The sequence below is a fragment of the Diabrotica virgifera genome, chromosome 10, assembly GCF_917563875.1.
Source record: "Diabrotica virgifera virgifera chromosome 10, PGI_DIABVI_V3a".
NCBI lineage: Eukaryota > Metazoa > Arthropoda > Insecta > Coleoptera > Chrysomelidae > Diabrotica > Diabrotica virgifera.
The window spans coordinates 103,771,611-103,784,395 of NC_065452.1; the positions used below are offsets into that span (position 1 = coordinate 103,771,611).

A 12,785-nucleotide genomic window follows, 5' to 3' on the forward strand; every position below is an offset into this window, starting at 1 on the left:
ATACAGTACTGTCTGTAAAAGATAAAAATAACATTTACCTTATCAATATTACTGTTTAAAAAAGTCTTTGATTTTGCATAAGCTTTATTCCTCTTTTTGATATTGAGGCGGCGATGTTGCGCCAAGGTTGAAAATTGTAACTCACCAGTTATGACTTTTGCCTCGGTTAACTGAGGGGCTCGGATGACCGAGTCTCGAATAATCGCGAATCTACTGTATTGTCAAACAAAACATACAAATAAAATTTGAGAGCTGTACTATAAATTTTGAATTTTTTTAATGTTCTGTTAACCGTCTTTTCGATTATCCGTCATACCCTTGGTCCGGTGCCCTGACGGATAATCGAGGTTCCACTGTAATGTGAAACAGCGCTAAGATTGTTCGTGAACAAGTAGTTCGTTTCAATCAAACGCGTTTTGATTTCAACGATTTAAGAACGGCACTTATTTACAGAAAATTTGTATTTCTTTAAAATATTTGTATTTTTTTGTTAGAACAGACTACCTTAAATATCTTAAAGATGTCTATCGGTAATGAATATAAATTAAAGTTTTCTGCACTAGAGAATGAAATATGAATAGAAAAAGATAAAGAAAATCCTCTGTTGTATACAAAGTTACAAGTTTTCTTTGGGAGAAGTAGATCTTGGATGTTTGTTTGTAGGTTGCGAAGTTATTTCCTCCTCTATATTATACTTCAGTACAGTATGGAACAGTTGCGGAGTTAAACAAAAAAATTCTTTGAACTTGGTATCACTGTCCACAAGATGATTTACTACCAACACTTCGTAAAGAACTTCTTTGGATCTAGGTATTCTCAAACATGTTCAGACTTGTATTATTTTCATTACATCTAATAACGCAGACACATCATCGTCATACTGTTTTTCTTCTAAGATCATGGCAATAAACAAAGTCATGTCTGCATTCATTATTTTTAGCGTGAGTTCCTTTTAAATACATAAAATTGACACTGAAACTTACATCGCAACGAAATGACTGTATGTATACAAACCACAAATAGACGAAACTTCTAAACGGAATAATTCCCTGAGATAGAGCGATCTTTTTCGTGCCATATCAACGAAATATTTCGGGCCGATCTGGTCAGACAAACCAGGGCTTTAGGTAAATTATTCCGATTCGTTTTTTGCACAAACTTACTCAAAAAGAGTTCCTTATAACCGCGCGGTCGGAAGGTGCCGCGGTCGGAAAATTGTTTAAACAATTTTTGAAGTTATACTTCTTTAGGCGAGTTGGGAGTAAATTTATATGTGCGCGAATTCATCAAAAGTCTTGGTCCTGGGCGCAGCTCAAACGTTATACGTGCTCTGATTGGGTAATTACAATGACCTGTCACCTGTCAACAATTGTTCAATATGTCGGTTATTTTATTAATGTCAATGGTTATGGGTAAACAAATATTGTGTATATTAGTTTTTATTGTTGTGAGGACACAGACAAAAGCAAGTTTATAATTGTAGTGACTTTTTAATAGTTTTTAAAAGCAACAGGTACGTAATTGTAAATGTTTCAGTATTGTAATAAAAAATTACATAGGTAGGTACTTACCTATTTGAAAAATGGAAAATGTACCTACCTAGTAGGTAATGCTTTGATTTACATAATTTGATTACCAACAAAATTTCTACCAATTTTCATCTAATATATTGTTTTCTTACTCTATGTGTTGTTGTATTTTAATATTTTAATTCCACAAAAATCAAACTAATTTTATTAAAAGACGAAGCAAGTTTTTAATCCTAATAGTAAATTAATAATATTGAAAAATATTAAAAATCACTAAAAGATTTTTAAATTGAAAACTTATTGGTACATTTTCATGGTAACACCTCCAAGAATTTAAAGGTGTTACCATGAAAATGTACCAATAAGTTTTCAATTTAAAAATCTTTTAGTGATTTTTAATATTTTTCAATATTATTAATTTACTATTAGGATTGAAAACTTGCTTCGTCTTTCAATTGCCAGATGGCGCTAGCCACCTATTATCATCCATTTGGTTGCGATGTGTGGGAAAACCTCTCGATGCAATTTAGTTGGATTATGGAGAACAGTGCCTACGTTTCTTCTGATGAAGCTCCAATAAGAGCAGAAAATCGCGGTTAAAGGAACTGGACTGCACTCCGTATTCTAATTAAAAAGTAAGATTGGTTTGCCTTCGCATCGCAACCGAATAAAAATGGTACACATTTTTATTTTAATTTTATTAAATTCAGAATTGTCAAACAGTAAAACGTTCAGTTGGCCTAACTTCCCTCATGACGGATATGTGTGGTAAATGAGTAGAGGCTTCGATTACAAATCTAAGCACCCTAACATGCGCGGGTTGATCCCCAATGCAGGTTTTTATTTTTTATTTTTTTATACATTTTATGATTGTAAGTATATTTGTTATATAATTTTTTTTTCAGAAAATGCATATTTAGTTAAAATTTTTGCCAACAATTATTGTTCAGAAATCATATCTTTGTGGCATTTTTCAATGTGTTTGTGTGTGTTTTATTCTTTTATTTTTTTAATTTTTGGTATTGTTTTAATAAAATTTTTTGGAAAGTAGTAAGTATTAAAATTAGTTTAATATTTAAATGAAATATAAATAAACTGTTTAAAGTACATATATATCAATTTCGCTGAAATCACATAATAGAAGTATAACTTCTTACGTGCGTACAAAGTACACACACATTCTTTTTTTTAACAAATTCAAAAAAATCAATTTTTTCACTTCGGACGTTTCTTGTGATTTTTTTCTAAAATTGATTGTTGTCGAGTTATACGCGATTTAAAATTAGAAAAACTTGAAAATGGCCATTTTCAAGGCTTAATAACTCGGTTAAAAATTATTATTATAAAAGTCAGAAAGTTTAAAGCTCCCCCTACAATATCCTGAAGAAATTTTTGTCATTATTTTATTACAAAGCTGTTATTTTTATTTATTCAGAATGAGCGCTAAGCGCGTATTGAGGCGGCCGTACAATGGTACATCTCTCTCGCGGACGCTCAATACGCGCTTAGCGCTCATTGTTAATAATTAAAAATAAGAGCTTTGTAATAAAATAATAATAAAAATTTCTTCATGATCTTGTAGGGGGCTTTAAACTTTGATTTGGTCACTTTCTGACTTAAATAATAATAATTTTTAACTGAGTTATTAAACCTTGAAAATAGCCATTTTCGCGTCTTTCAAATTTTAAATCGCGTATAACTCGACAACAATCAATTTTAGAAAACAATTACAAGAGACCCTTTTTGCTCAAAATAACCCAAAGAATCTAAAAAAATTTGTCCGAAATGAAAAAATTATTAAATAAGTTTCCGACCGCGGTACCGCCTGGTACCCTGTGGATTTGTTATAAGGACCTGTTTTTGAACAAGTTTGTGAAAAAAACGAATCGCAATAATTTACCTAACGGGGGCGAGCATATAGCCTGGACTATAAACAGAAACAGAATAGGTGAAATTGTTTAATGTGAACGAAAGTAAAAGGTGATGTCGTAGTGGGAGAAATGAAGAAAGAAGGGAGGTACTTTCTTTGGCTTTGGCTTGTCTTGTCTTTACTGAACAAATTTGGGTCAAACGATAACTTTCAGTTAGTGTGTTGTATGTGAATTCATGCGGTGCGAATTATTGTTGGTAGGATTTACCTAAGGATGCACTTCAGGATGCGCTATTGGATAACTTTTATTGGTAGGTGCGCATTTTTTTAATATAATATTGTGCTGAAGCTATTTTCTTAAGGGGCTATCTTAGTGTAAAAGTACGAAATTCATATATCTTTTTGGGAATTTCTAAAATAAAAAGTACTACATCAATTGTTTTGAAAATTTGCATGAGGATTTATTATAAAAAGAAGTACATGTAAAACAATTTTCTTAAAAATATATTGAAAATTAAACGATTTATGCGTCATCTAATTGGCACCGTGAAAATAAAAACATAGCTCCACTGCCGCAGTGATTGGGATTAATAATAGCGATCCTGAAACATAAAATTTCAAAGTTATTATCGAAATATAAGTTATTTTCTATACCATCAACTAGGGGGTTTTCTGATCGGATAAAAAATGTCAATTTGGCGGTTTTTCAAACTGAAAATAATTTAGCTTATTTTAAAAAAAAATTCAACACTTCGTCATTTAAAATAGAAGTATTTTGTTTGGCAAGAAAGAAATTTTTAAATTGGCAACTAACATATAACATAAAACAAACACTGGACGAAGGACAAACAGATCAAAAAATAAATTAAATTATGCCGGGTACTACATATTGTTCTTACATTTTTCGACTTGTCAAGATGTAGTACCCGGCATAATTTAATTTATTTTTTGATCTGTTTGTCCTTCGTCCAGTGTGTGTTTTATGTTATGTGTTAGTTGCCAATTAAAAAATTCTTTCTTGCCAAACAAATGTTGCATTTTGCTGGGATATCTTCCTGATTTTAGGAAATGCCCCTGATGATGCTCTAGGAGCGAAAGTATACTCTATCTGCCTTTTATTACTATATCTTCGTCATTTTTCCAAATTTTAATAGATATATTTTATAAATCCTAGTTGATGGTATAGGAAATAAGTTATATTTCAATAATCACTTTTAAATTTTGTGTTTCAGGATGTCTATTAGTCCCAATCACTTGAATCACTGCAGCAGTGGAGTCATGTTTTTATTTTCACGGTGCCAGTAGATGGCGCATAAATAATTTAATTTTCAATATTTTTTATGAAAATTGTTTTGCATGTACTTCGTTTTATAATACAAATTTTCAAAACAATTGGTACAGTATTTTTTATTTTAGAAATTCACAAAAAAAGTAGGTACAGTAAGGTCTCTTTTTATGCGGATTATTTTAATGCGACTTTGAAGTTGTGCGGTTTGTATTTTTTCGTACAAAAATTTCTATTATGAAGAACTAGTATAATTAATATCATCTATTCCCATCCAGATGTCAGTAATCTGAGAGTTTGCATTTCGGGTATTCCCCTTGTTACATGATGTTTCGCATTGAAAGGTTTCGCATCTGAGTTTCGCATTGAAAGGTATAACCCAGGGGTGGGCAAAAGCCGGCCCGCGGGCCGGATACGGCCCTTTTGCTTACTTTTTCCGGCCCGTTGAGAAATCCCGCAAGCAATTTATTTAACCCGTGAGCAGTCGCACCGTGAGAAAAAATCTCACATTTTATCCTTTTCCTTCCGTGATAACTTGATGAAAAATTTTTTAACATTGCTTTCCACTCGTAAGTGCCTCGAGGAAGATCGTAGTAATGCGTAGAAACTTTCTTTTTATTTTTTTTATTTTTTAATTTTTTTTGTGGAATTTATGGCTTTGGTGAGAACTTATTAGCTTTAAAATTGTTAAAAATAGATATTGTTAACGTATCAAGTAAATAAAAATATTATAAAATAGAAATTTGATTTAAATTCGTATTTATTGTGAGATTTTTTCTCTGCGCGCGACTATTTACGTTACAGAAGTGAGCGCGACTGCTCCCGGATTAAGAGCATACGCGCAATGCTTTTTAAATGCATTATTTTTTTAATCCTGAGAAAACTAATAAGTATTTTTGAAAAATTTAAACGCTGAATGAAATATTACATTATTGCCGAGGGCCGAAAGTCACTGAAAACTTCTATGTTTATTTTAATAAGTCACAGTGGTAAAAAAAAGAGAAAATTTAATGTGTTTTTAATTTCAAATATCTTATTTTCAATCATCAAGGGATTTTCGGCCCTCGGTAATAATGTAATCTTTCATTCTGCGTTTAAATTTTTCAAGAATATTTTAGTTTCCTCAGGATTCGAAAAAAAGGAATGCATTTAAAAAAGCATTGGTCCGAAATTTTGCGCTCTTCATCTCTTTTATGCGATTTTGTTGAAATCAACAGTATTAGTGTTCGTAGTGTTCAATGAAATGAATCTCTATCTTCTGCTTTTCTTAAAAGCATCTGAGTTTAACCTGGTCCAAGCGCGAATATTTTTCGGCCAGGGTATTTGTCGTCTACCAGGACCCTTTTCCTTCGATTTTACCTTTCATAATCAGCTGCTGCAACAACTTACAACAACGTACTTATCATTTCTAAGTATGTGCCCTTTCTTCTTGCTGTCTTTCTCCTTTTAATGATGGTCGAAAGTTCTCTGTCTCTTCCCATTCTGTGCAATATCATTTCGTTTCTAATATAATCGGTCCATGGTATTTTCAAAACTCTCCTAAAGAGCCACATATCAAAAGCTTCCAGCTTTCTCATTAAGTCAGCATTAACAATTCAATAAACAAGAGTGGAGTGGATATACCATTTTTATTATTATCCCGGTTTTTTATAGGGTTCTCCGCCTTCCGGTTCCCAGTTTCCAGCTTCGTCCGTCCGTCGTTGCGTTCGCCAGGGTAAAGGTTCTTTTTTGGCATTACCTTCTGAATGTCACACAGCTAGGATTGTTTCGGCCCTCTTCTCTTCTTCCCCTTGGCGTCAGTTTTAAAATCTGTTTTGGCAGCCTGTCGTCGTCCGTTCTTTCTACATGACCATACCAGATCAGTCGTCTCCTTTGAAGTTCGTCAATGATGGTTGACTTGACATAACGTTTTGCCATTCGATATCAGATTTGCAGATTGAATCTTTGGTTACTCAGAAATTTCCTTATCTTCATAAAGGCTGCTCTTGAATTTCTAAATTTCTTTTTTATCTAGATTCTTGTTATGGCTTAATATAATGGACCACATTCAAAATTTGGTAATTTTACTGGGAACAAATTGTTCGCATGTACACCCACACCCCAACTATGACAATTTATTATTAGTATTATCTATTACTAATAGTCAAATGTCTTTGTCCAAATGCTTTAATATGATACTTATAGTATTTTTGTCAAAAAAATTTCTTGGGCAGAAAAAAACCTCCACCAAAAACAGCGTGTGTGCAGCGTACATGCTGGGTATAGCTCTCCGGCCCGGGACCATTTTGAAAATTTCATTTTGGCCCGCGCTTAAAAGTATTTGCCCACCCCTGGTATAACCTGTAATTGTTTTGAAATTAAATTTAAACGTTTGAGTATTTAAGAGTTTAATGCCTGGTTGCACCAACAAGTCCTAAGCTTCAGCTTAGTTAAGCTAAGCTTATAGATCCATAATTTTCGATTTCTATCTAAGCACGTCTTAACTAAGAAGAAGTTAAAGATGCAATCTACGTGGCAATCCATTGTGGCAAGCTGAAAATTGATATACGACTCAATGGTGAAACACGTATGTTTAGTAAGCTGAGCTTAAAGCACTTCTTAAGCTTAAGATATGTTGGTGCAACCACTCAACCAGGCATAAATGTCGCTGATTTCAAGTTACAGTATAAGTATAAAGTATAATCAACAGAACATTTTGATTTATGGAATGAAACATTTAATAAGTGTCGTAAAGTTTTATGTTCCATTAGAAGAGGTTTTTGCAATCTCAATATCGTTAGTCTACGTTTTTAATTTCTTCTTTAAGATTTTATTTGGCCAATGGAGAAAAAAACATCAAAGACATACAATTTTTGGTGGACAAACGTCCACCATTTTATGTGATTTTAGAAAAATACGGAACATATCCCTACTTTTTCAATGCAAGTAAAGTCCGTAGAATTAGAACGTATCCACCGCATAAAACGAGACCTTACTGTATATGAATTTCGTACTTTCACACTAGGATAGCCCCTTAAAGCATCCTAATGCAACTTATTATTTTTGGTGGGTCAAAGCCATAATTTTGCTTTGAAATTTAGTTTATATAAAAAATAATATAAATAATATTATAAACGATAAAGAAGAGACAATAACCTTTGCCGTGGAAAAAGAATATAATAAGACACAACCTTTGCTCCATGTTTTAATCTCTTTCTCCTATGGAGCTACAGCCCAAGTCGGACCCTGGCTCCACCAGCATCCGCCTCCAAGTATCTCTGTCCCTGGTTGCTCTCCTCCAGTTATCCACCCTCAATATCTCTTTAGCATCGGTTCTCACTTCGTTTATCCACCTTTTCCTTGGTCTTTCTACTGTCCGACGTCCCCCATAGCTCCGCTAAGCGTTCTACTAGGTGTTTTGTTATGGTCCATTCTTATGAGGTGACCTGCCCAGCGCGATCTTTGTATTTTTGAATAATTTCATATAGAGGATTCTTTGTAATATTGGTATAACTCGTGGTTGAACCTTATTCTCCATGTACCATTGTCGCAAACGCCTCCCTTAATATCTTTCTTTCAAAAGTATTAATAAGGTTTAGTGTCTTTTCTGTGATGATCCATGTTTCTATGCCGTATGTGTTTACTGGTCGTATGATTGTTTTATATATTTTAAACTTTACTTCCCTTTGGATGTCTTTGGATCCAAACCCCTGCAACAGAGAGAAGTATGCTTTGTTAGCAAGCATTATCCGTTTCCGTATTTCCTCCTCCTCACTGCTGTCCTCTGTTATCTCATACCAGTACCAGGCATGTGAGCTATTTTACTACTTCAATGTTAGCGCCGTCTATTGTCAAACTCTGCAAGTTTCGTTATTTTCTTGCTTGTGTTAAGGCTTTAGTTTTATCTACGTTGACGACTAGCCCTATTTCTTTCGCATGTTCTTCAAGCTCCACATAAAGTTCTTTGATGTCTCTTGCGGTTCTTCATATCGTTTATATCATCTGCGGACATTTTTTTTATAACATACTCCATACATATATTAAACATAGTCGATACTAGACCATCTCCCTGTTTTAGCTCGTTAGTTATCTGGAAGGATCTGTCAATGGATTTAGAACTCGTACTTGCGCTTCTGTATAAGTCATGGTGGCTTAAACTAACTTTACTAATTTCCTTGGTATACCAAATTCATACATAATTAAATATATTTTATCTCTATTTTTGTTATCATAGGCTTGTCGAAAATCTACAAAGATTTGGTAGATATCTATGTCATGCTCCCACTTTAGTTAATATTTGTTTTACGTTTAAGCTGGTTAATAGTAGACCGTCCTGGTCTGAATCCGGCCTGGTATTCTCCTATGATTTGTTCTGTGAAATGATATAAATCTCCGGTTTATGATCCACGTAACCACCTTGTAACTTATAACCCACATAGAGTAAGGATATGCCTCTATAGTTTTTGTATCTGAGTTTGTCTCAGATAGACAATGGCCAGTTAAAAAACCAACTGTCAAGCGTAGGTTTTTCCTGGTCATTCTCAAGTACTTTTCTTATGCTGACTTCCTAAGGTTCCTTAGTGTTACCTTGGCAGGTCTACATCCCGGCCCTTCTTCTCATCTTTTCACGGTTTGCGTGTGGGAGTAGTGGGAGTGACATTTGGTAATTTCCGCGATTGTTGCCGTTGACCAACCAAAAAGATCACCAGGTCCTAAAAGTCTTAGGCCTGCTGCTTTCCTAGCTAGTAGATCAGCAATGCAGTTGCCTTTATTTCCGCTGTGTCCTTTAACCCACCTCAGGATGATGTTATTACCATCCGAAGCTTGGGCCAGTGACTCATGACACTCCATTACAAGCCCTGATATGACACGTGGTCTGTTCAGGGTTAGTAGTGTCTGCTGTCTGTGCAGATTATTATGGTTTTACCGGCTATACCTTTCCGGGTTATATCTTTTGCGGCTATGAAGATACCAACCAGTTCAGTCTGAACTACGCTGGCATTTTTGCCCATACCTCATTTTGTAGTAAGGTTCAGCGATCTGGATTGTCCCCCCCTGGATTATTTTGTTACCATCCGAAACTTAGGCTAGTGAATCACACTACATACATTATTAACCCTGGTGTGACACGTTGTCTGTTCAGGGTTAGCGGCGTTTGTCTGCAGTCTGTGTAGATTATTATGGTTATACCGGCTATACCTTTTCGGGTTACCTCTTTTGAAGCTATGGAGATAACAGCCAGTTCAGTCTGGACCACGCTGGAATTTTTGTACATACCCCATTTGATACTAAGGTTCGGTGATCTAGAGTATATCCCGCATCCTGAGCCTTCTTCCATTGTGGAGTCATCGGTGTAGATGCAATATGCATTTGCCACATTTGACTCCCTATGTTGTCTTGTTTCGATTTTGTAGGGTTTGTCGAAAACAAACGTAGGTTAATTGAGTCGCATCCATGATTCGCATGTAGCTGGGGCAGTGCCTCTAGCTCACCCCGCCAGAAACGACATCTCAATTGTCCCATTCCTGCATCAAGCTTTGCAACCGCTGAGCGCAATCTCACCATCGTCATCAGCGCCACCTCTTTGATATATATGTATAAAGGAGTGATTCTAATGAGCCACTCCATTGCAGCAGTTGGTGTTGTTTTCATGGCACCTGTGACATTTAGGCAAGCCTAAAAGTACGGCTGCTAAAGTGCTATGTATTTACAGTCGTGCTGTATGGCGCAGAGGCATGGACACTGACGGAAACATTAATGAGAAAGCTGGAGGCATTCGAAATGTGGGTGTATCGACGTATCCTCAAAATATCCTGGACGACTCACACCACCAACGTAGAGGTACTGCGCCGAATGAGAAAACAAATAGAAATCTCTTTCACAATTAAGAAATAGAAACTTGAATACCTCGGTCATATTATGAGACATGATAAGTATCATATACTCCAACTGATAATACAGGGTAAAATAGAAAGCAAACGCGGACCCGGAAGAAGAAGACACTCGTGGCTTCAAAACTTACGCCAATGGTTTGGACTAACATCGATCGAGTTATTCAGAAACGCGGCAAACAAAATTAAAATTGCTATGATGATAGCCAACGTCCGCAACGGACAAGGCACATGAAGAAGAAGAAGATCCGTTGAATATGGTTTAGTTTGTTGATCGCTGTTGCCTGTAGCACTTTTGGTACCCAAGCAATAGCTCCGTAAGTTAGCGTTGGCCTAATGACAGTAGTGTAGATTCAGGCTACTATCACCCTAGGCGAAAGGCCCCAAGTGCGTCCGACCGTTCGCCGACACTGTTCATAGGCGATATATGCTCTTTTAGCTCCACTATCTAGGTGAGAGGTCCATATTAATTTCCTGTCAAGGGTAATACCAAGGTATTTCACCTACTTGTAATCTCTCACATAGTGTGTCCTCACACTTACCGCTTTGCAAGACGGTCATATCGTCTGCAATTGGGTAGAAACTGTTCTTGTTAAGGTAAACCCCTCCCCCTGTGGACATTCCCTAGTAACCGTCCCTCTAACCTGAACCGAAACGTCTTCTACATAAATATGCTTATTGCTCTATTGGACAGCATACTAAATATCCATTCGCTCACGGTCAGGGGGGCATTTCTTACATTGAGCTGTTGGTTGATGGTTGGGAATGTTGTTTTATCAAACGCTCCCTCAATGTCTATGAATAGTATATCTAGTGTGCATTATTTCATTGGGACGGTGTTACGCCTCTTGTCGAACAAACATTGAACATCTTTTTCAATACATTTATTAATGTTTTTTCTCCATTGATTTGTTATATGACTATCTTATCTATGAGTATAAGATGTATAAACATATTATACTGCCTCATGAATTTAAAATTAACGATCATATCTTCGTCTTGTACAGGAAGAAATTTGTTTTCAGCTGTTATCTATAAATTTAAATAAGTAAAATCCAGTAGCTTCAACGAAAGTTAATTTAAATGTAAATTATTCCTTTCTATTTATCAAGGCTTATGTATTAACAAGAAAACAATGAACATTTTCAGATTTCATTAATTTGTTTAAGAAGGTTGCAGAGAAAAACATGCATTTTCACTTCTTAAGATTTGATATAAAACCCACGCATTTTCGCTTTCTTATAATATATGTAACACACGATTTGCTGTATTATAATAGTGCACTTTCTGTCTGACTTTATAATGCTTTATATCATATTTATTATTTATAAATGTAAAGGTTTATTGGTGTTTGTATACAATTATTTTCAAATACATTTTATATACAAATAAGGAAAAAGAACAAGAGGAAGACCGAAGCTGAGATATTTAGAACAAATAGAAAATGATATAAAAACCTTAAAAATAAAAAACTGGAAAAAAAAAGCACGAAACAGATCAGAGTGGAGAAGAATCCTGGAACAGGCCAAGACCCAGAAAGGGCTGTCGAGCCAATTAGTCCAGGAACCGAAGCTTTTCACCTCGCAATTTTTACAGAATGAATCGATTTGCTTGAAAATTTGAGAATAAGTAGTGAATAGTCCAAGGATCAAAATCTATATGATCCCAAAAGGCGCTTTTACCATGGGGGTGGTTGCCACCCCATCTCGTGGGTGGAAATTTTTTATTATATTTTGACCACAAAACTTGATAAAAACGTTCATTCTAAGCAAAAAATGCTCTATACGTAGATAAACAATGTCTATACATTTTTTTGATAAATTTAATAGTTTTCGATTTATTCGCTATCGAAAATGTTAGTTTTATATCGAAAAAATCAATGTTTTACCAATTGTACTCATTTACGATTCACTCAATTTTTGCCGTAGAAAAAATTTTTTCAAACCAAGTTCTTGGGAATTCAATAACCTACAATTTCATTATTAAACATTTTTTCGTATCTCTGATGCTAATCTTTCTATTCTGAAGAAAATGGCATTTTTTACCAAACTACAAAAATTCGTTATTCGCTTTTAACTCTAGTTTTTTAAAAACTTATTATTTTAAGCCACTCAAACTTCTAGAATCTATTAATAATATATAAATAAAGAAGAATCAATAAGGCCAATGGCTAAAAACACCGCTATCTTACATTATTATGCTTCCAATTTGATTTCTCCTTTTTTTTTTTT

The 12,785-nt window shown here is 34.8% G+C and overlaps 1 protein-coding gene across 1 annotated transcript in view; it reads left to right on the plus strand.

Annotated features, from left to right (window-relative positions):
- Positions 1–3,591: 3,591 nt before the first annotated feature.
- LOC126893430 (proclotting enzyme) overlaps positions 3,592–12,785 on the plus strand; it is an 80,916-nt gene continuing 71,722 nt past the window's right edge. Inside the window, exon 1 of the mRNA XM_050663620.1 lies at positions 3,592–3,710. Coding sequence (XP_050519577.1) covers positions 3,674–3,710 — 37 coding nt within the window. The 5' untranslated portion in view covers positions 3,592–3,673. The remainder of the gene's footprint in view (positions 3,711–12,785) is intronic.